This window comes from Phoxinus phoxinus, assembly GCF_949152265.1.
Source record: "Phoxinus phoxinus genome assembly, chromosome: 18".
NCBI classification, from domain to species: domain Eukaryota; kingdom Metazoa; phylum Chordata; class Actinopteri; order Cypriniformes; family Leuciscidae; genus Phoxinus; species Phoxinus phoxinus.
In genome coordinates, this window is record NC_136893.1 from 26551045 (window position 1) to 26574913 (window position 23869).

At 39.0% G+C, this 23869-nt stretch overlaps 1 protein-coding gene across 1 annotated transcript in view; it reads left to right on the forward strand.

Moving 5' to 3' along the window:
* LOC306985694 (NACHT, LRR and PYD domains-containing protein 12-like) overlaps positions 1 to 23869 on the forward strand; it is an 86346-nt gene that overhangs the window by 22751 nt on the left and 39726 nt on the right. The window contains 5 exon segments of the mRNA XM_079588244.1: positions 7696 to 7903; positions 10533 to 10540; positions 10542 to 12262; positions 13590 to 13763; positions 20781 to 20954. Of these exon segments, the coding sequence (XP_079444370.1) occupies positions 7696 to 7903; positions 10533 to 10540; positions 10542 to 12262; positions 13590 to 13763; positions 20781 to 20954 (2285 nt within the window).

The window sequence follows — 23869 nt, forward strand, 5'->3', positions numbered from 1 at the left end:
CCGTCTGTGTTTTTTTTGTGTGCAGGTAATTGTCTTATGTAACATAATTTCACAAAGCTAAAGTCATACTATTCTGTATTTGCTCTGAGTCTTGAAATTATGCAAAAACAACTGCTCCTGCTACGTGTGTAGCATCTTTGTTTGGATCGTGATTAAAATGCATTGGTTGCCTCTAATTTCAAACGGCCACAGTTTTTTTTTAAGGCCAGTTTGGTTAAACAACAAATAAATTTGCCTAAACAATGAAAAACAAAATTGGCAACCGGTATCAGGATATATGATCTGCTCACTGCAAGTATTACAGTGTTGTTAAATTGATATTTTTCTTGGTTGCATAAATTTGTAACTTTATAGCCAAAGCATTTAATGTAGCCTAATTCAAATACAATTCAAATTCTAAATAAAAGGCCTCACATTGGAAGTACAATCTCTTTTTCGATCTATTCTTATATAGGTAGATCTTGCCTTTCATTAAGGCCGGTGAGGTCAGGGAACTTGGGCTTGAAATGTTTGGTGACCACTGTGCTCAATGGTTAGAACATAAATTAAAGGGAACATGTTGCTGCTGCTAAGGAAACCCCCCGAAGCAGATCTAGGCAGGTGATGCTGGGGAGGTGGAGGGCTAGAAAGAGAACTCGCTTAGCGTGCAGAGAACGTGCATTAATTTGATGCGTGGAGGTATAATAATAAATAGCCTACTTGACATCAATCTGCTGTGAACATTGTGTTTGATAAATAGTCTCGAATAGTTTCATTGCTGAACTATTCATTAGTTGTATTTTTTGTTATTAATTGTTAATTAATTATTTAATTTGGTTTATTAATTCATCATCTGGTGAGGTGATATGAGACTTATTAAACCTGTGGGGTTTTGTTCAATTTATAACAATTTTGTGTAGCAACAAGCCTAAAGGGGCGGTCACCATAGGCGTAATTGTATGGGGGGACAGGGGGACACGTCCGAAAATATAAAATCCCGCCGGTTGGTCTATTTCCCAAATCCATTCGACTGGCCTTACTTACAGATTTCGCGCTGCTAACTCTTCTTCTGTTTGGTTTCTCCTAACTCACTGACGGTGCACGAGCTACTAAAGGTATAGGGAAAACATGACATGGATTTCAGGAGAAATAGGTTTTTGTTAATGTATAGTAGGCTACATGAACAAAAACCTATTTCTCCTGAAATCCATGTCATGTTTTCCCTATACCTTTAGTAGCTCGTGCACCGTCAGTGAGTTAGGAGAAACCAAACAGAAGAAGAGTTAGCAGCGCGAAATCTGAAAGACATTTGGCACATATATCTGAATGGTAAATATCCTGTATTTGGCTGACATAATCCCTTAGATAACGATGAATTTCACTAGAATTTCGAATTGTAGAATTTGTGAATTTCGACTGTAATACTATCAGTGGCGGCTGGTGAAAAATATCTTAGGGTGGGGCTGTCATATTCAGCCGGTTTCAATAGTCAGGTAACCATGGGAGTATTAGGCCTACTTTCTGCCCTTGGTATGTGTATTGTGCTTTGATGTTTATTTTGTTCTATTCATTAACCCAGTCCCAGTGGTTCTCAAACTTTTTAGAGTTGTACCCCAAGAGGCTTTAATATCCTTCTGCGTACCCCCACTCTTCAGTCACACCTTTTTCAGGAAGGGACAATATTTGGTAAAAAACGAAGTGATGCTTTTAAATATTAAATTAAAACTGCCAGTAGGTGATGAGTCATCGAGTCATTCATTCAGTAACGAAGCAAGTGGCTGTATTTATGAATTAATCATTGAATCAATTGAATCTCTAAAGATTCGTTCACAATCATTGCTGTGTGCTGCAGTTCTGCTGTGGCTTTCATTGGAGTTATTAATTTATTGTAAAAATACTGACAACTGTGTTGAAAATGAACATCACTTAATATTAATATTTCGTTTGTTGAACTGTTGTATAAAATCAATGTCACTTTTGCAATCGTGAGGATCTTCATATAATGTGATCATCATTAAACACAGGAACTCTGTACACAGGGTAGGCTATATTTGTATCGCTATATTGTATTTGTATATTTGAGAGTTTGAATTATATCGATCTCCATGCACAGCCTGTGTCTATATTTGTTCTTCTTGCTAGTAAGTGCTAACTTAAATCCCTACTTTTACAAAGGTAACGTACATTGTTGAGAACGGCAGTATATCGCGATTTGCTGAGGCAGCAATCTGTACGAGACCTGTACACGCTGCTTAAATGCAGACAGTTTTGACCGCAAAAGATGAGGTAATTTGTCATGTATTTACAGCATTTAACCAGAGAGAAATGCATGCTCAGTTTAAATCTTATTTTAAGATGAGGTAACGTTAGTTTTAACGTTAAAGGAACGGCAAAATTCTGCATTTTGTTCCCGCACCACCTTCTGTCACCTCACGGTTTAAGAACCACTGCCTTTCTTTGTAAAGCAAAAAATAAGAATAATATTACAAATAATTATTGTTAACCACCCAAACACAATTTAACACAAACTGCATGATACCAGTGCTCTGTGAAAAAGTCAGTAATTATTTAATGCCATAATAGAGAATGGGCAACTACGTCACGACGCAAAGCATTCTGGGTAGCGGCGGCCATCTTTTAGGTCACGGCTGTTGTAACTCTGGGCCATTGCACACTGAGTCCGAAATGTTCGTATGCGTTTTTTCGTATTCGTGATTCGGTGGCTCTGAATTGTCAAAGCACCATCTAAACACCATTTAAACTGCTTGTTACGGATGCGAAAAACGCAGAAAATCGAACCCGTTTCGATGTTTTTTATGACGGACAAAAGTTTCGGAGGCAGTGTGCAAGCAGGATTGAATGGTTCTTTGACAATTCAGAGACACCGAATCACGAATGCGAAAAAACGCATACGAACATTTGGCACAATAAATAACAACAATAAATAATAGTGAGCAGGCAGCTGGTGGCGGTAATTCTTTGTTTGCCAAACGAGGTTGTGTAGAGAAGAAGAAAAAGGTAAACAAACACACATGGACCGTGCAAAGATAAAGCTCAAGGTTATCTACCAAGCGCTACTTGGACAAAATAAAGGCAATTAACGGGCTCGATCCGTACGAACACAAAGAGTGGTTGACTGACCTGAACAAGCTACCGCAAACAACATTTCCTGACGTGTTTTCTTACCTTGTTTGTGGTGTGAGCGCATACACATTTGAGCAGTTCCGAAATTATAAATCTCTATAATTACTATTTTACTTACCATATTTACCTCAGCATTGCACTAAGTTCAAGTTGTTATTTATTGTACTTGTTATATTTACACTACATTGTTACTGTGCAGGTCCTGTTATAATTACTCATTTACTTACCATATTTACCTCAGCATTGCACTAACTTCAAGTTGTTATTTATTGTACTTGTTATATTTACACTACATTGTTACTGTGCAGGTCCTGTTATAATTACTCATTTACTTACCATATTTACTTCAGCATTGCACTAAGTTCATGTTATGTGACAAATAAAAAGATTTAGAATTGACAGTTTTCCATCATTTATTCCATCATTTATAATAATAATACATTTTATTTGTGATACATTTTGTAATACATTTTATTTAAAGACACCTTACAGATCAAAACAGTTAAAATACATTTCAAGGAGGCAATGCAATAAAAAAATAAAAAAAGACAATGTAAAGAATAAAAAATAAAAAAGAGAAAAAAATAAGCAGTTAAACATGAAGCCATTTGAAGGTAAAGTTAGGTTATTAACACATAGTATGTAACATGCAGTTCATAAGGTTTATGGCATGTTTTATGATTACTTGCCAATTAGATACTTGAGGGTGTGCCTGTGTTTGTAGTGAGAAAATGTCTGTGCTCTAGCTTTCAGATTTGATGGTCTCTCAATGTAAATTACAAAGCAGTCTACAATAACTGAACCACGATTGCCAAAAGCCTCAACAAACTGATGTGGCATGCTACCTTGCAAGCAATGTCGCTCAGGCCAGTGCACCAAAGGGCTAAGGTGTGTAAACATTGTAGCTATAGTGTCTCTGAACGTGGTGGAAACAGTCTTACGGTCTATGCAGAAGATGTGAGCAATGTGCTGGATTGGCAGATTCAGCCTCAGGCGCAACAGAGTTAAGACGAGCATCTGAAAAGGCGAAAGTTTTCGGACAGTCTGTGGCAGGCAAGGAAGAAGCTGCTGCAGCACACCCATCAAAACATGGAAGCCCAGTGTAGTACTTTACCTTCACATCATCATCTTTAAAGAAATGCTCATCCATCTTCTTTTGGGAGAGCTCTTCCTTCAGTATCCTGTTCTCCTCCAGCAAGTGGTTAATTTCAGCACGCCTGTGGCTACAAAAACTGCATTCCTGCTGTTCTCTGTTATCCGGTGTAGTGTCATCCACTTATAAACTCTGTGCAGCTTCATCTGGAGGTGCAGCTTCATCCACCTGTGACCTCTGTACAGCTTGCTGTCTCTTCGTCCTCCGGTTAAAATGCTGTGTGTGTGTGTGTTTTTTTGACTTCTGTGTGGCCAAGGTGTAATGATGGTACCCAGTCGGGATGACACTCCAGCATTTCTGGTTTGCCTGATAAAACAAAACAGGATTTATTAGTCTGTGCTTGCAGTTGTTTGGATACCTGCTCATCCAAATAACTTCACACTCAAGTGTAAAGTTGATCGGATGAACGGTTACAGATACATAATGTAACAGTTACATACTTTATAGAGATTCCTTCCTTTATAGCTTAATTTTATAGCTATGCAGCCAACTAACTGTTAACTTAGTTTTTGCGAAGTTAGTACTCTTTCGTAATTGAAGTTAATGTTACGGTTGTTGTGTTGTTACTAGTTTTAACCACATAACAGTTAAAGGTGTTGTAATGATAACTTACCTGTGTGAAAATGCCGTGAACACACGAACATGTGTCGGGAAATGTTGCTGAAGGTGATGTTTGTCCGTCTTACAGTAGCTCTGCGACTTGATTTCCATTGTTTTTTTTCCACGCCGATCGTGAGAACGATTATGACAGTGTAATGCAATATGTGTTCACCATTCTGTCGTTTTTCTGAACTGAATTAGCCTAACTTACTTCTAAAATATACCAATATACTACCGCAAATACTAATATTACCGCCACTCTACGTTTCTCCCATAACCTCCGTGACCTAAAGTCCCACAATGCCTTGCGCTACTGTGATCCGCCGACGTCACGATCCCGCGCTCTATACAAGACTGAAGCACAAAAACAAACAAATTGCACAAACTTTCCATTTGCATTTGAAATTTAACTCAAAAAGTTTAGTTACTTTCTCAGACAGATCCCTCACTTCGGTAACTGTCCATGTTGGATGTGTCCCTGTTGTTTTAAGTAATCACGGAAAGCAAAACAAGGCATTAGCATGACGCATCCAGCTAGCCAGCCGATAGACCGCTGTCTGATCGAGATAGGCGCGCATGAGCGCGTGCGCGGGCGAGCACGCGCAGTTTGGGGCGCTAACAGAAGCGCCCATAGCTGACTAGATTTGAGCTCGCTGATTGGCTACAGTTTATGTCAAACATGTATATCTTAAATCAGCAATTGGCTAAGCTGCTCCACAGACCCGCCTCTCTGGGGCGATTTCTCCAGCGCCCCAGAGCTGATGAGACGTGCACGCAGGTGGAGGAGACGTGTTGAAAAAGCAGACATTTTTAATTTCTATCATATTTTTCACATATACTGGGAGTATATAATATCTTAAACTCACAAATACTGACAATTTGTATGTATGTATTTACTTATTTATTTAATGAGTGTGTGTGGCTCATAAACGTGGTCTGGCTCATGGGGGGGCGGCGCCCTAGCGCCCTCTATTGGCCAGCCGCCCCTACTATACACATACAGCTTGTATGAATGGGAGGGACTATTGACAAGCTATAGCCGACAGCTAGCTAACGTAACTGCACGCGCGCGCGGCCGGGGCTCTCTCTCTCTCTCTCTGCCCTGTCAAGCGCCCTGTCAAGATGTGTCAAGAATTAAATTGTGATGCACATTTTTTTTTTTTAAATACAGAATTTTGAAAATAGGGCCTACATTGGCCTACAAACTGTATTTATTTTATACAACGGTTAAATTAACAATAAAGTTAACATTTGTGTGTTACTTTTTAGACACAATATTGTTTGTTTCCCCCTTTATTTCGCCGACGAGAATTTCATAATGAAACTGTAGTCCAGCAGACAGCGATTTTTTTTTTTAACTGAAATCCGCGTTTTGAAGGAATCATTTGATTCAATGAATGAATCGGCAAATCGGTTGAATAAATGACTCCAACAACTCGCTTATTAAGACAGTGACTTACTGCCACCTACTGGCGGGTTTAGTTTCATATTTAATGAATAGCTTTATTTATGCAATTGCACATTAAGTGTAAATATATAGTAATGCCAGTTCGGATGCCGCTTCTGTGTCACCTCTGCACTGCAAGGATGGATTTCAATTGAATTATTTAATTTAACAGTGGTGCTGTGTTATTCTAATAGAATTTAATTTGAATGTTAGAATTTGACATAAAAGGTGATGCATACCTCTAAATACGTTTAGAAATAATTTCCATATTTAGGTGAAAATGTCCCTGGAAATCAATTTAAGGTGGCAAATATTGCCCCTTAATAAAAATGTTAATTTCAGTCACAACTGTAGACCACTGCATAGAATATGTTAAATATGAATATCTTCGTGAGTCTGCTGTCAACAATGCAAATGTAAATGTAAACAACAGGCCTAAACCAGCCAGGGTACCAGTACAAAATCAGTAAAATATCATCTAATGGTATTATCAACAAAACTTTGAAAATATAGAGATATATTTTTGTTAATATTGCACACCCCTAATGTACAGTATTAATTTTGATTTCTTCAGGTCTTAAAAAGGTCTTAAAAAGCCTTAAATTTGACTTAAAAAAATGTGCAGATACCCTGATTAGTACATAACTGTTTTACTATCATTGCTCAAGACTTGATATTAGAAAATTTTTATCCTGTAACAGTAATTTAATAAAAATGTTTATAGCCACTATGTTTATAGAAGAATATAAGAGAGAGATCACTGGCCGCTTTGTTGTCAATTCAGGCTTGTAATTGATGCCGATGCTGTAATCATTACAGGGTGAGTATACGTTGGTTTGACGATCCGATGTAATACAATTCCTTGTTGTGTTATACAATTACAAACATTCGGACTCTGACGTTTATTTTATTTTGATTAAAAAAATGTGTGCATGCGCCAACACAAAAAGTCCCACAGCTGTCCCCCCCAATGTGTGATTGACAATTTCGCCCTTGGCGGTCACACTACACATTTCGTTCCATTGAAGGCGTCTGACCAGTGACCACAAACACATATCAATGCAAAAAGTTTTGCATGCTCAAAGTCTAGAGTGACCGCGGCTAAATCCTACTATTTAGTAATGTGCATCACTCACACAGTTAAGTGATACATATAAATGACACGGTCTTAACCGTTCATCGAACAGTTTTTTGATACACGGTGTGAAGGCTATTCATTTAAACACAAATTAACTTCTTAATTTTGTTAACTAACTTCTGACTTTTGTGAACTTCTGACTTGTGGCTGTTTATGAACGCTTTTGTTGAGAGACTCTGTTACTGAATGGCGATACGTGTTTTTGAATATGCACTCTGATTACACTGATTTCAGGAGCTAAAGCCCAAAATCATCTCTCTGATGAAGAAAGAGCTGAAGAGGTTCAAGAGATTACTGAGCCCGGATTACCCAACATGCTCTGAGAAAGAGCAGGAGGATGATAGTGAAACTCAGGACAGAGTCAAAGAGGGGATTCTGAAAATCACACTGCACGTGTTGAGGGAGTTGAATCAGACCGACCTCGCAAACACATTGCAAACCAGTAAGAGCTCTTTCGAAAATGCATACTGTATTAAATGGTCACTTAAGAAAGCAAAATTAATATTTTTAAAAAGGCATGCAATTATGTACATATTTTTGTTTTCTGCCAGTAATATCATAAGCATATGAAATAGAGATGCACCGATAACATTTTTCTAGGCCGATTCCGATTTCATTTTTTCTAACCACTTTACAGCACACACAAATATTTTTTTTCTCTATATATTTTTATAAAACACCATATACTTTTACCCAAACTGAAGAATAAAAACAAGTTTAAATGGGTACATTTTCTATAAATATTTTTGAATCATCATTTTCTTTTCTGACATAGCCTAATCCAGTTCTTGTTAAAAACACATTAGACATGCAAATCCTGTGCATTTTGGACACTTTTTGTGTGAAATCATATTTAATTTGACCATCAAAAGTGTGCTTTCACTATAATTGAGCGTGAGCAGCGCAGCAAAAATAGACTCGCGCCGATTCCGACGCTTCACTGCTGCTCACGCGACGCTCCTGCTTGACGCTCACATGCTGCTCCTCCCGGTGTGAATGTACTCGTTGATTAACATGCACGCTGGAAAAAATACGCGCTGCTTGCGGTGTGAAAGGGGCGTAATTCACGAGCTTTCCTACATGTGTGTTCCGTGTGCACATGTGATGCTGATGTTGCGCGATGTTAATAATGTGGCGCCCGAGTGCATTTGACCGGCATAAAATCGGCATATGTCACATGAAAATCGGCCAATTCCGGTCACCAGCTGATCAATCGGTGCATCTCTAATATGAAATGTAATATTTGTTTAATGAAAATAGTTGAGTTTTTAACTGAGGATTTTTCATTTTTATTAATGACTTTATATCGAGTTTTATATATTTGTGAAAAAGAACATACATTTGAATTGCCATTTGCTCTTTCAGAATGTGCCCCTATATGTCAACAAAAACTTAAAGCAGCACTAGGTTACTTTTCTTTTTTTTGCTCTCGGGGTCCCCCTACAGTTGGGAAACAGTATTGTCCTCTACTACTGTCGTAAACTCTGTCATACATGCACGTGCATTTGTTGACAACCATGATAGCCCTGAACACTGTAGGAGGAGTTCACATGCAGGTGTTCTGCTTGCGTCGCGTGTGAAATGTCTTCATCCAGGTACAGTGGCATATATTTCAGCATGTCATGATATGAATATAATTTCATGTTTTTTTTTTTTTTTTTCAAACGACAATCGCGATGCTCACGTTTACAAGCCAGCGTCATTATAGTAGCCTAGTCTATTGGTTACCGTTTTACTAAATCTATATGATACTTCAATCAAAGAACGTATACTCTTTGCTTCAATGCAATGTTTGAGTGGTAGATATAATAACCATATATCGTCAATATTATAATATCAAGCTACCATAGATGAATCTGAAAATTTTACAAATCGATTTGCATTATAGCTTGTTTATTTGTTTACAAATAAACAAATATCACAGACATGTTAGGTATCCTAAAATATTATTTTGTACATCTTATATATTTACTTGCAAGAATGTAGCCCCTATCAAACTTGTACACGCCGTTTAGACATAGGCTTTCATTTGATATTTGAAAGTCCGCATCGGTCGAGCATGCCACCTTTGATTTGTGAAAAACCGGGACATTCAGATTATTATTATTTTTTGGGGTCTGAGTCTGAGTTGTATAGTATTTTCTTTGACACTGGTGGCTCATCCGACTTTGTTGTGTTATCCTCATAGACAGTGGTTATCCTCCTCGTCCGTCTCTCCCCCCATTTCACACAATAGATGTAAATAGACAGTTTTTAAAAAGCTAGCTAGCAACTAAACTCACACTGTATCATCTTGGATGTGTGTTGATGCGCGCGCGCGACCGACCGACAGCACAGGCAGTTGCTAGGCGATAAGTTGAGCTTCTAATCAAATAAAAGTAAACGCCTGGCATTGGCTAATCCACTGTTTTACCCGTTTTTACCATGGTTTTTACCCGTTTACGGACACAGGATTGGATGTACTGTACACAACTATGAAGAAAACACAGTAGCGGTAGACGGAAACGGTTTAATTTGAAACCAGGAAATTCTACTTTTGAAGTATATTTTCACAAAAAAACGGGACAATTCGTGTCCCGGGAAAGAATATGCATTTTCTGGGACTGTCGCTCAAAAAAGAATAATCCCTGGAAAACATCGGGCACCCCTCCTCCTTCAGCTCACGCCAGCGAGGAAACGCTGGCCCAATGTTGATCCTCGTTCTGCCTTTAATACGATCACTTTCTCGTTTCCTCTTGTTGCTTTCCTCCGACAAAACCTTTGCTTTCTTGCTTTTCTGTCTGCTTCGGCTATGACTATAACATTTGGCAAACAAACGCTAGTTTGGCTCGCACGTCCGACTTTAAGGAAGTGGGGGTGGTGGTGGAAGTGACGTATATGCCGTAAAGCAGTCGAATTTTGTAGTTCTCTTTGTTCGCCGGTTACTACCCGAAACCCGAAGTTTAAAAGTACGATTAAAAACGCTACAGACCCCGTCGGGCTATGGCAGACGTGTCATTCAACCTATTGCAAGTCAATGTACCATCACAAGAGACTTGGAAATATATTATTAAGGTTGAAAAGTAACCTAGTGCTGCTTTAAGTCAAGACTTAAAGAAAAATTTCAGAGAATTAATGAAGGAATCTCAAATCAAATGAGCTCAACACTTCTTAGTGAGATCTACACAGAGCTCTACATCACAGAAGGAGGGATTGGAGAAGTCAATAATGAGCATGAGGTAAGACAGATTGAAAAAACATCCAGGAGATCAGACACCCAGGAAAGACCAATAAAATGTAATGACATCTTTAAAGCCGTACCTGGACAAAACAAACCCATCAGAACTGTGCTGACTAAAGGAATTGCTGGAATTGGAAAAACAGTCTCTGTACAGAAGTTTATTCTGGACTGGGCAGAAGGAAACAATAATCAGGATGTTCACTACATATTTCCACTTCCTTTCAGAGAGCTCAATTTGATGAAGGAGAAAAATATCAGTCTCATGGACCTTCTTCGTCTTTTTTTCAAAGATACGAAAGAACTGAGACCAACAGACTATGAGGATTACAAGATTTTGTTCATATTTGATGGATTGGATGAATGTCGACTTCCTTTAGATTTCACAAAAAATCAGAACTTGTTTAATGCGACAGAATCAGCCTCAGTGGACGTGCTGCTGACCAACCTCATCAAGGGAAATCTGCTTCCTTCTGCTCTCATCTGGATCACTTCTCGACCAGCAGCAACCAGTCAGATCCCTCCCGATTGTGTTGACCAGGTCACAGAAGTACGAGGGTTCAATGACCCTCAGAAGGATGATTATTTCAAGAAGAAAATTAATGATCAGAGTCTGGCAAAAAGAATCATCTCACACATGAAATCATCAAGAAGTCTGTACATTATGTGTCACATCCCAGTGTTCTGCTGGATTTCAGCCACTGTTCTACAGAGAATGTTGGGTGAAGCAGAGAGTGCAGAGATTCCCAAAACTCTCACTCAAATGTTCACTCACTTCCTGATCTTTCAGACCAAACTGAAGACTGAAAAGTATGATGGGAAATGTGAAGTAGATTTTCAGCTGACACAGAATAATATTCTGTCACTAGGAAAGCTAGCTTTTGAGCAACTAGAAAAAGGGAACCTGATCTTCTATGAGGAGGATTTGAGAGAGTGTGGCATTGATGTCAGAGAAGCGTCTGTGTACTCAGGAATGTGCACTCAGATCTTCAGAGAGGAGTTTGAATTGTACCTCGGGAAGGTGTACAGCTTTGTGCACTTGAGCATTCAGGAGTTTCTTGCAGCCCTATTCAAGCTCATTTCCTTTATTGGGAACAAAGAGCACAACTCAAAAATTATTGAGTTTCTAAAGAGTGAAGTGAACCGTGCCATACAGAGTGAAAATGGACACCTGGATCTTTTCCTCAGATTCCTTTTGGGTCTCTCATCGGTGTCCAGTCAGGCTCTACTACGAAGCCTGATGGCACAGACAGAAAGCATCTCCTCCAGCCAAAAGGAAATAGCAGAGTACATTAAGATGAAGATCAGGGATAATTCATCTCCAGAGAAATCCATAAATCTGTTCCACTGTCTGAATGAACTGAATGATCATTCATTAGTACAGGAAGTCCAGACATACCTGAGCAAAAAAGGTGCAGGCCGACTGTCTGGAGCTCTCCTCTCTCCTTGTCAGTGGTCAGCTCTGGTATTTGTGTTGCTAAACTCAGACGAGGAGCTAGAGGAGTTTAATCTAAGTAAATATGATCAATCGGAGGAATGTCTTTTACAGCTACTGCCAGTTCTGAAAGCATCTAGAAAAGCAGAGTGAGTATTACTTTTTTTGTATAATGAAGTACAATAGATAAACATGGTAGAGTACAGAAGACATAAAAATATAAATGTAGAAATATAAAGAGAATATGTGCTACAGATATATACTTTTTTTTTTTTTACATATGTAATTACAGTTTTTTCCAACTGCTTACACACGTTTTCAAAACTATGTCTCCTTTTTTCAAAACTCTACACACAATTCCCAAAACTACACACACAAAATGCAAATTGCCTCACATCTCCTTCAAAATGTAACACTGCATTCAAAATGCCATAAACACAAGTCAGAATGAAGCATTTGTATCAAATGGCAAACACTTCTTTCATAATAGTACATTTTTAGATATATCATGCAAACACTGTTGTTCTAAATCTAAAGCTCTTTAGTCTTTCATAGGCTTATATCTACAGTTCAATGCAACGTTCTACAGTGACAGTAATCTGCTGAGAGGGGGAACAAGTACACTGTAAACCTTATGAATTATCTACACTGGAAACACCAATGCTATGTAGAAACAGAAAATATTTAACATTACTGTTGTTTACAGTAGCATACAACAAAACCATAAACATATGTAAACCAAAAAAATATTCTAGAATACAGTAAAGAACACAATTGTTGTGTGTGTGGTCCTGGGGGGTCCCAGGAATCCATTGTTCAAAACAGGTAATCTGACCTGTGACCTACTGTATTCATAGGCCTAATGTATACTACAGTAAAGCAGTGATTGTGTGATCAGCAATTACTGTAGTGTATGCACATGTGAGGAGTGTGTGTGTGGCCTGGTGAATAAGTGTAGAATTTTGATTGGTTGTGTTTGGAAAAGGAAAGCAAGTCACTTCCCATTAGATTTTTGTGTTTTAGGTCGAGAATTGTGTGTAGTGTTTTGAAAAAAGTGTTTTATGCAATTGAAAACTGAGTCAAAGGCTGAGAAATAGCTTATGCTTTTGGAGATTTGCTGTGTAGTTTTGCATTTTGAGTGAGAGGTTTCAAAAATCGTGTGACATGAAAATATTTTGTGTGTAAGCAGTTGGTAAAAACTGTAACACAATCACGCACTATACACTAAAAAAAAATTGTGTATTGCATAACTCAAAGTTGTACATTTCACAGATACAAATGCATTTCATTGATTGATTGAACAGATGGTATTTATCTCCACGTCACATGTGACCAGAAAACATGTGAACACGTGAATTTAAGGATTCAGTTGGTGGATGATTTGCTTTGTATAGTTATACATGTTATTTGAAAGAATCTATACAATGTTGCAGTGCTTACATATTTAATTTGAATCCATGAATATGTCTTTCCTAGTCTGAGTGACTGTGGTCTCACAGAAAAAAGTTGTTTGGCACTGGCCTCAGCTCTCAGCTCGAACTCTGCACGTCTGAGAGAGCTGAACCTGAATAACAACAACATTGAAGATTCAGGACAGAAGCTACTCTCTACTGGACTGAAGAATCCTCAATGTAAACTGGAGACATTAAAGTAAGATTTCTTATAGCAGTCACATTAAATTGTAATGGTCTCAGTTAACATGAACATAAAACTTTTGGATTTATGGCCTAATTTTGAGATCAAATATAAAGGTGTTAAATAATCATTGTAAGAATTGTTTGACATTCTTCATAAGATGTCAAATGGAAATGGAAGCAGTGATGCTGTTTATGAAGCTTTCAAGACTGCATCTTAAAACATGTTAACTGTTGATGTGAAACTTGAACTACTGCACTGTACAGGCAATAACTTAATTTGGGAACAGCACAGAAACTGTATTACTCAGTAGTTAAGCAAAGGGACCTAAATGTCAAAACAGAAGTTCAATCCCAAAACTAACCTTAAGTCCTCTTCCTGCTTAGGTTATATAAAAACTCTGCATTAACTTTCAGGCTACTCCTTGGGGTGTATATTAACTATTTTGTTGAAACTTTCTGAAAGATTTGTTGTTGTTTTTTGCAATTTGATAACTAAGTTTGTGGGTTTGTGGTTCTACCACTCGACCATTAATTAATTTACCCCCTGAGAAATGCCCAGAAGTTCAGTTGTCCAGCAGTCAGTGTGTCTATTTGTATAGTATAATATATAGACTATAACCTATGAACTTATATGAAAAACATTAAACTAATTTTCTTTTTTATTTAATAATAAAATTATTACTTTATAACATGCTGTTACAACTCCACCAAATCTTTGTGCATTGTACAGCAAATGTCAATAGGTCTTGTTTTGATTTTTGTTGTATAGGCTTATTTGAAAATTACCATTGTTGTAGTATTTTATCCTTACTGTTAATTGACATCTGCCCCACTTACATTTCAAAATGCGGCAATTGCTGCTGTTTTGCTAAATGTCAGGCTTAAGAAATATGAAAAAAATAAACTGTTAAATGTTAAATTTATGGGTTCACTTAAAATCGAAATAAAACATTGTGCTTTTGTAAAATAAAGAAAGTAAACAGGGTGTGCTTTCTGCCTCTCCGTCTCCGTGAACTTTTTTTCAAGACCACGTCTCTAAACTTAAACAAAACTCAGCGAATACTATTCACTCAGACATGAACTATATATCTCTATAATCATTTAAGTGTGTAGTTTTAAATTATCTAATTCAAAACTAAAACAAATATTCTCCGTTTATGTAATCTATATAAAAAGAGAGAGAGAGTTCAGCCGTTCTCATTATCGTTCTGACACGCCCATGGACAGCGCGCGCTAATCAAACGCAGATGATCTGAAGCAACACCTTCAAACCAGTCAACGCCCACAACAGCTGGATAACACAGCCTACTTTACGTTGAGGCACTGTGAGAAATAATAATATCGTGATAATCCTGGAAATTTTACCTCAAACGTGCTGGAGTAGCCTAACAACGGATCCAGCTGCAGATCAGTAAGTGCTTTGTTCTAATCGCGATATGAAATGGTGTCTGAAAACCGCAAAAGACTGTTTAAATTTGAATCGCGTTTCTGTGTTTGAATGAATGAACGGCACAGATGCATGCTGTTGTTTACTACAGCTCGCGCGTGTCTGTGTGTGAATGAATTAACCTTTAGTTTTAGTTTAGCTTTTAGCAAACTATCTATATTGCCTACTGAGATGAGTAAAAATCGATTGAATACGTTGAAATAAAATGTCTTTGTATAAGCAACATATTCAACGGCAAATTAACATTTATGCCCTGATAGCCTATATATTATAAAAGACGATATGTTACAGACGAAATATGAAAGACAACATTTCGTTTTGGATAGATTATAATGTTTTTACTGCCACATCAAAACCTAATTTACAAGGTGCAAACAAAATCTTAAAATGTATGGAGCTAATATTATGACAAAATGATTTGAATTTGAATTGTGTAAATCTGAATTATTTGTAAGTGTAATCTAACAAAATTGAATTTTAGGTGGTAGTTTAAATAGTTCTGAATTTGAATTTTTTTAAACGAATATTGAACATTTGAAATTTAATAAATTGAAATGTTTTTATGGCTGAATTTTATAAACATGTATTTTCAAACAGTAATATTCAGTTTAAAAAAATTCAGATTCAAGTTTTCAAGATGAAGAAATTCGGAACTTCAAATTCAGTTTTCTAAAATTCAATGTCAAAAATTCAAGTTCAAAAATTCATTTCTGACAGAAAGTATGTCACAGGTCATCCACAGGGAAGAGTAGATGATCTCAGAAAAGTCGAACAGAGCATTTTGGCCCATTGGGGACTGCGGAAGCTTTCCAGCGCGAACGTGGTGGTGGTTCAAGAGGTTGCCACTCTCTGAGGGACATTCTAAAACGCTTAACGTAAAAAACGCTTAACGTGGCTCACTGTACGAAGACAGTGATATTAAAGGACCAAACCCAGTACAAATTCTGTCAGTTGTGTAGTTACCCAAAATCTCCTGAATGAAGTTAAAACCCATCATGTCACTGATATGTGTTTTTTAAATCAAGTGATCAAAGTGCTCGTTGCCACTGCGATCAGTGGCGCGGATACAGAGAAGTACAAAAACAGGATGTAGTGGAAAGACCAGTTGCATTCGCCTCCAGAGATACAATGTCGGGGAATGCAAGGCCATAGCATGTACATATCTCCTCTATGGTCATCATTTAATCTTCCGCAGCGACCATCAGGCTCTGACCACGCTCTTCACGCCAGGTAGGGACAATGTGGTTGCCGATCTTTTATCTGGATCCATTGATGCGCCCACAACAACAGCCTTGCCAGGCAGTGATGACATGGAGCCAGAACTTATCCAGATCCTCCAAGCACCTCTGCAAGCATCTGTCTCCCTGGAGGAGCTGCAGGGGGAGACGAAGTGTGACCCCACAGTGACAAAACTCACATATATATGGTCGGGGTGGCCAGCATGGATGCCTGAGGAGTTAGCACCTTTTGCTAAAGTACGAAATTAACTGTCCTGCTGGGGTGATGTTTGTGTCTCCGGGGGCCTCTGTATAGTGCCTGCGTACACGGTTCCTATCAATGGTGCATGAGGGTCACTTGGCCATCATAAAGCTCAAGCAAAGATGCCGCAATCTGGTCTGGTGGCCAGCCATTGACCACAACATTGAAGGGCTGGTCAGGGACTGTGAACCTTGCTCCTCCATGTGAAGACTGGACTACCAGCTCCAACCCCTTTACAACCTGTCCCATAGCATTCTCACCCATGGGAGCATCTTCAACTAGGCATTAATGGGGAAATTCATGGCCATAGAGTTCCTCATCATCAACGCTTTCTGGTAGTGGTGCACAATCTCCATTCTAAATGGCCTGAGGAAATACCAGTACCACCTCAATACCAATAGGAACAGTCACATCACAGACCATCACACAGATACTGAACAGCCTGTTTGCTCGCTGGGGCACGCCCGGTGCCATCTCTACTGACAATGGACTGGAGTTCACCTCTGCAGACTTCTCCACTTTCCTTTGCAATAAGGGAATTAAGCATATCCGGGCTGCACTCAACCACCCGCAAGCAAATGGCAGGTCAAAAGGTTCAATCAGAGCCTTAAGAATGGCATTCGTGCACATCTGGTCCAGGGGTACACATTCCAAACAGTACTCAACCTAACTTTGATGCATTAAAGAGCTAGCCATCCCACCACTACCCTGCTTTACTCATGCTCGGCCAGAAGATGGAATTGCCATTGGGCAGACTCAGAGCACGAGACTTGTCAGCAGCAGCAAATGTCACCTTCAAACCAGAGAGGAGTGAAGGACAGCTTCAACAAGAGGCACAAGGTCAAGCAGAATAAGATAACAGTGCTGGATTGGGTTAAGGTCCTGTAATTAAGGACCCAATATACTTCAAGCCAATCAAACTGGTGTGACATTATTTTTGAACAAAGCCAAAACGACATTCGTTTGGGGATTGTTTCTGGAGTTCAAAACAGCTTGCCATAGCAACATTTTCAAAAAACTTTGCTCCGGCTTGTAAACCCTGTAGTACGTTCAAAATAATGTTGGAAGGATGAAGATGGGGTCGGCTTGACTGATACTCGTATTTTATTTCACAATCAGTAGATCACACAAAAACATAAATCTGCGCTGCGGGCGCTTTCAATAACTCAGTCCACCAGTGCTCTCCAGAGCTTTCTCACGCTGGCTGTTGTCACGAGTCTCAGTCAGTCCCTCTCTGCCGTTTCTCAACTCCCAGGTGGCTTTTATGGTCTCTTCACGCCAATTACTGAAACAAGACAGGTATTTGTCATTTGCTCTTGCTCTAACTATCTTTGGAAGCCATAAAATAGATGTAAACTAAACCCATCCATTTCTTACTTATTCAGAGAAATAAGTATTCTCAATGACAGCTATTTGTAGTGCAAAATCTTACACAAATTCGGTTAACGCACAAATGAATGAATCTCCTGCTTCACACGCCATCTATCACTAACAATTGAAAATCATAACACACTGCTCAAACATTCTAAAACTCAACAGAATCAGTTGAAACAATTGGAATTAATACTTAAATGGAACATTTTTATGTAAAACCTTTAAATACATTATAATATTTATAACCTAATAAGATACATTTGAAAAATGAACGATGCGCACCAGAAAACGTGGAAGGAAGTGCTTTTGAGTACCAACATTTTAGGGGACTTACTGGAGTAGTTTTTTTCTCCATCTCTGGTAAGATAGCAATCATGATTAGGGCAGCATGATATAACATTTTAGCACCGATATCGCAATGCGTGTATCCGCAAAATAGTCCTGTCAGTTTAAACATCCTTTCAGTCCTGTCAGTTTCACGAGTTCACACTTACGAATGATCAGAGAGTAAAGGTTTATGCGTATTTGGCGTGCTGTCCGGGGGGAGGGCTCCGAGCTCGGAAATTGGGCCCGAACCCAGAGTACTCCCCCCGTCTCTGGTTAGGAAGATAGCCATGCAAGTGTGAGGAGATGGGGTGGTGGAGGGATGCTGAAAACTGTCGAGGAATAAGGGTGAGTTGACTGTGAATATTTATAGGCTTTACTCATGCTGATTGAGTGGATCTGTTGATTACTGATTGATGACAGCTGGTTGGAGTTACTTGATTGCTTGATCATTAGAACGTGTTCCTCCCGAACCTTGTTAATAAAACATAATTTAAACATCAAGCGCAAGAACAAGACTGGAACTCTCGCACACAGAGCCACACAGACAGCACATGAACGCAGAATTCAGGCCTCTTTCTCTTCTTTTGAACTTGAACCATGGCTTGAACAGACACAAAATTAAGTCAAAATGCCTGTCTTGGCAAGTATCCTCATAAACGCAGTCAGTTATGTGCTGTAAACAATTGAGAAAGAAAACCGAATGCGTATCATTGGATCTGTGCATTTGTCTTAAAATTAAAGCAGCCTAATATACCAGCAGCTGTTAATCCAATGTTAATCAAACAAGAAAAGAGAAAGAGAAAATCACTTTTTATAGCTTTAACACAGATACATTATATGAATTACATTAATTATATTTTAATTATACAGTGAACACTATAGTCTTATTTTACATTTGATTAATCAATGTCTGTACCTGAATACAATTAGACTTGCCTGAAAAACAAACAGCATCTCCAGGTGCTCCCTTGAGAACCAGACCAAAAAAGTAATGCGCTCCCCTGTCTATAATACATACTGTATATTTATATGTAACACGTTCAACTTAATGCTGGAAGGAAGAAGACGGGGTCGGCTTTGACTGAGACTCGGTTTTTATTTACAACCAGTAGATTATATACAAAACAATAAATCCGCGCTGTGGACTTTGAAAATACTCAGTCCACTATTCTCCAGAGCTTCTCCCACACTGACTGCTTCCCAAAAAAAAAAACTTTGCTGGTCCTATGGCTGAGAGAGAGAGAGCCTTGTCGGATGAAAACCGCTTCAGTGAGCTCAATTATAGTAACGATGCATTTTATCGTCAGTAATAGTAACGCCATTGTAACGGGAAACAGTAATTCGTTTGATTACTCGTTACCATTTCAGGTCTTTAAGTCTCTACTAACGAGTTAAATCAGGTGTGTTTGATTAGGGATAATGTGCAAGGTTGAGGGTACTCCATGACCAAGTTTGGGATCCACGCCTTAGATAATGTGATCAAAACGCAAAAAAAAATATTTTGGTGCCACATGTGAGAACCCCTACACTAATCTCTCAGAAGTGAGACTAATCTCTCACTAATTTCCTGCTGATTGTGTGTGATAGTGGGGTTTTTTTTCCTCTCAAAAGGCTTTTTGTGATCAGGCTAGTTATGAATAGCTAATGTAACGCTTCTCATCCGACAGCACTCAAATTACAGACGGACACGAAGAACTGCGTTTCATGCGTTGTTTACTGTAACACAAGGGAAAATATATATCCTCTGGTGACAGTGGGCATTTACACATACATGCATCACCATCTTCAGCATTGGATAAACTTCTCTGCTGTTGCTTTAAACACCAGAATGCGACGCAGCGCAAATTTGTCTTAATAGAACAGTTTTAACAATCGAGAAACAAACATAAAAACATACCTGTAACACAAGGGAAAACATATATCCTCTGGCGACAGTGGGCATTTACACATACATGTATCTACAAAAGCAAACAAAAATGAGATTCATCTGCGTTTGATTTAAAAAGATGGCGTCAGCCATGCAACGCACATATTTAGAAAATTGCATCTAAACTTCACAAAGTTCGTCACAAACAATCAACATGAATTTATATATCGTTACATAACATCCACAAACTCTATTCTCAATATTATTAGTGAAATTAACAAATATTTAGTTTAAAAAAACACAAATTTCCCCCGGAGCACATTTTACCTACCACCATCTTCAGCATTGGATAAACTTCTCTGCTGGGGGGTGGGGATGTGGTCTCATAGGTAAAAGGGCAAATGACCCACTAATTACTCAAGAGGTCACCAAACAGTTATTAAATGAACAAAACTGTAATTTTGGTTGAAAGACATGACATTTATAGTAAAATGTAACCCTGTTACACTAAGAATTGTTACTATTTCTCTCTGCAGGCTTTCTGGGTGCCTAATTAAAGAGGAGGGTTGTTATGCTCTGGCTTCAGCTCTGATATTAAACCCCTCACACCTGAGAGAACTGGATCTTAACTGGAACAAACCAGGAGACACAGGAGCAAAGCTTCTTTCTGTTGTACTGAAGGATCCGCACTGTAAACTTGAAAAACTGCAGTAAGTGGTCATTTTTCTTTTATCATGTTATCGAATAACAGAAAAAAAGATTATACAATTCTGTCAACACAAACGCTTTAATAAGTAAAAAAACGTTTTGCAAATATTAAGCAACTGATTTTTGGGGGGTGTCACAGACAAAGATGTTTGTGGGTTGTTAGAAACACCTAATATCACTGCGTTTTTAAAACATGCAATTCAAGTGTCTTTGGGAATGCAAAAGCATTTCAATTGAATTTATCACGATGTCTTTTTAGGGGATAATCTCAGTTACTCTTGTTACCCTCGTTCCCTGAATGAGGGAACAGAGATGTAACGATGTTATGGGGTCTCACTTGGGAGCTCAATCACCTTCGGGTAGTAAGAAAATGCACGTGGAAATGCACATATGGACTGACCTGTGGGGCAGTGCTACATATGGAAGATCTCTGCGGTAGGTCTGCCTAGACAGGGATTGAACCACTACAGACACAGAGACACAGACACTTCTGCCCCATAGAAAGGTATCTGCCCAGGGAAAGGCAGATGTTTACCAACAGGGAAACCGTACTGTGGAAGTGTACACATATGGGGTTACCAAGAGGGGATCACAACATGTGGCATCTAGCCCAGTACAGGGGCTGACCGACCGGGCATGCATCTCAAGTACTGGGCCTGGCGTCAGACACCTTACGTCTGACTGGCAAAGGATGCTCGGAGAAAACTCCACCCAGGGTTCGCCAGGTGGTGAGGTTATGAACCCACCTGGAGAGCAAAGATGTAGAGCCCTGCACGGGCCTAAAATCTAGGCCCTGGCCCGAGGCGCTCAGGCCCTAGCCCGGCCCGTGTCCGACAGCTCCTCAGAATTATCAGCCCGAGTCCGTTTTTTTTTCTTCTTCTTCATTACACAGCGGTAGCCTGCCCTAGGGCAAAATAGCTATTTGCAGCCATTAAAATAGGTCCGTTTTGTTAGTTATGTTTCTTTTCATTTCTTTATTAAGTTAATTAAACAAATGTTATTTTTTATTTTTTTTATTTTTTATGACGACCAAGCAGCCGACAGCGAGTTAAACATGCTTGAGCCTCTCAAATCAACACTTTACTTGGCTACAATAAAATCCATAGATATAAAACACCTTAAGGATATCACACAGACAGTTAGTTTAAACGTTTATTAGCCTATCATTGTTTAAGAGCTGAGCTCGCAACATCGCTCGCAAACAAAATGAGCTACAGCCTACAATCTAAACAAATCAAATAAATGGCATTAAATTAAAAACAAACATGCAGATTATTTTACCTTAAAAATCAAGTCTTCACTACAGAACATTACCATTCTTATTTCCAATAGTTTCCAACAGACTAATGAAAATAAAGTCGTTTTCAAACGAAAAACAACAAGACAGCCCCCTAACATGGCTAAGAACAGTCTCTTACCGAGCATCGTGAGGAAAAATCACAGCATCCACAGTGGAAGGTTTTAATCCAGTTGTACTTTTTTCTTTAACTATTCCAGCTGCGCTGAAGTCACGCTCGCTATACTTCTGCTGCTGGCAGGGACACTAAAAACAGAGCGAGCCAGTCGCGCGAATCTTGGGTCGTGCCGCCGGGAAACCTGTGTGTGTGTGCATGAGCAGACTGTCATGTGTGTCAGTCATATGTCAGTGTGATAGGTTATAAAACGGCTTTCTATGTTTGTCTTATTTAATTTTAATACATGTCTAAAATAGGCTATAAAAAGAAGGATAAGACTTAAACAGGCCAGAGGCCCGGCCCGCGTGTGAACTATGACGTGAAAATTGGCCCGAAGCCCGGCCCTAGGGGCGTAAATAAGTCGGGGCCCGTCGGGCTCGGGCTAAAATGCAGGGCTCTACAAAGATGCTCGTATTCCCCCTTTAGAGGGGAATGCCATTGCAAGTGAGACACAGAGCCAGCCTTCCCGCATATTACCAGTTTGTACCCAACACAGGGGAATAAACTAGCTCTACCCGGAGATAGAAGAATCTCGCAAAGTATTAGGTGTTGCTCAGCCAGATGTCTGCCAAAGAGGCGTTGCACGGCAACGCCCAGGAGGCAGCCACATTCAGGATGGAGTGAGCCCTTACTCCGAGGGGAGAGAGCACGCCTTGAGACTGGTACGCCAAGGAGATGACATCCACTATCCAGTGGGCCAACCTCTTTTTGGATACAGCTTTTCCATTCTAGTGACATCCAAAGCAGACAAAGAGCTGTTCTTAATGCTCTGCATACGGTCCATGTAAATGTGCAGGCGTGAACAGGACACAGCAACACAAGCGCTGGATCTGCCTCCTCCGGGAGCAGCGCTTGAAAATACACCATCTGGTCCCGAAAAGGAGTAGTGGGAATTTTGAGCACGTGTCCAGGCCGGTGTCTCAGGACTATGTGAGAGTCAGCCGGCCCAAATTCCAGTCAACTTTTGCTGACTGAAAATGCCTGCAGGTCCCCCACTCTCTTAAGGTGAGACACTACAGGTGAATAGGGTAAAAAAAAATTAACTAGCAGATATCACCCTGAAACTTTCCCAGATGATTACCTACATTAAGATGAGAAAACAAATGTACTACAAGTTTTCTGTAATTTAATGTTTAAATATGCAAATTAGGAATTATCTCATTAAATATGTGTTAATTTGCATATATAAAAAAATATATCTGAGTATTGGATAAAGTTTTGATAAAGTTCAAAATTATTATTTTTATTATTTTCACATATTAGATGGGGGGGAAAAATTACAGAGGGATTTATGGATATCTACTTTTGTTATCCTGCAAATCAGAATATACTATAATATATTTTTAAATCCCTCTCTAAATGTCTTCATAGAATAACTGGGTACTGTTTGGAAGACTGGGAAGTTTGGTGTATATAGGTGCTACTGATGTGGAGATTTCAGACTTTGAGTTTGAGAGAAAGGT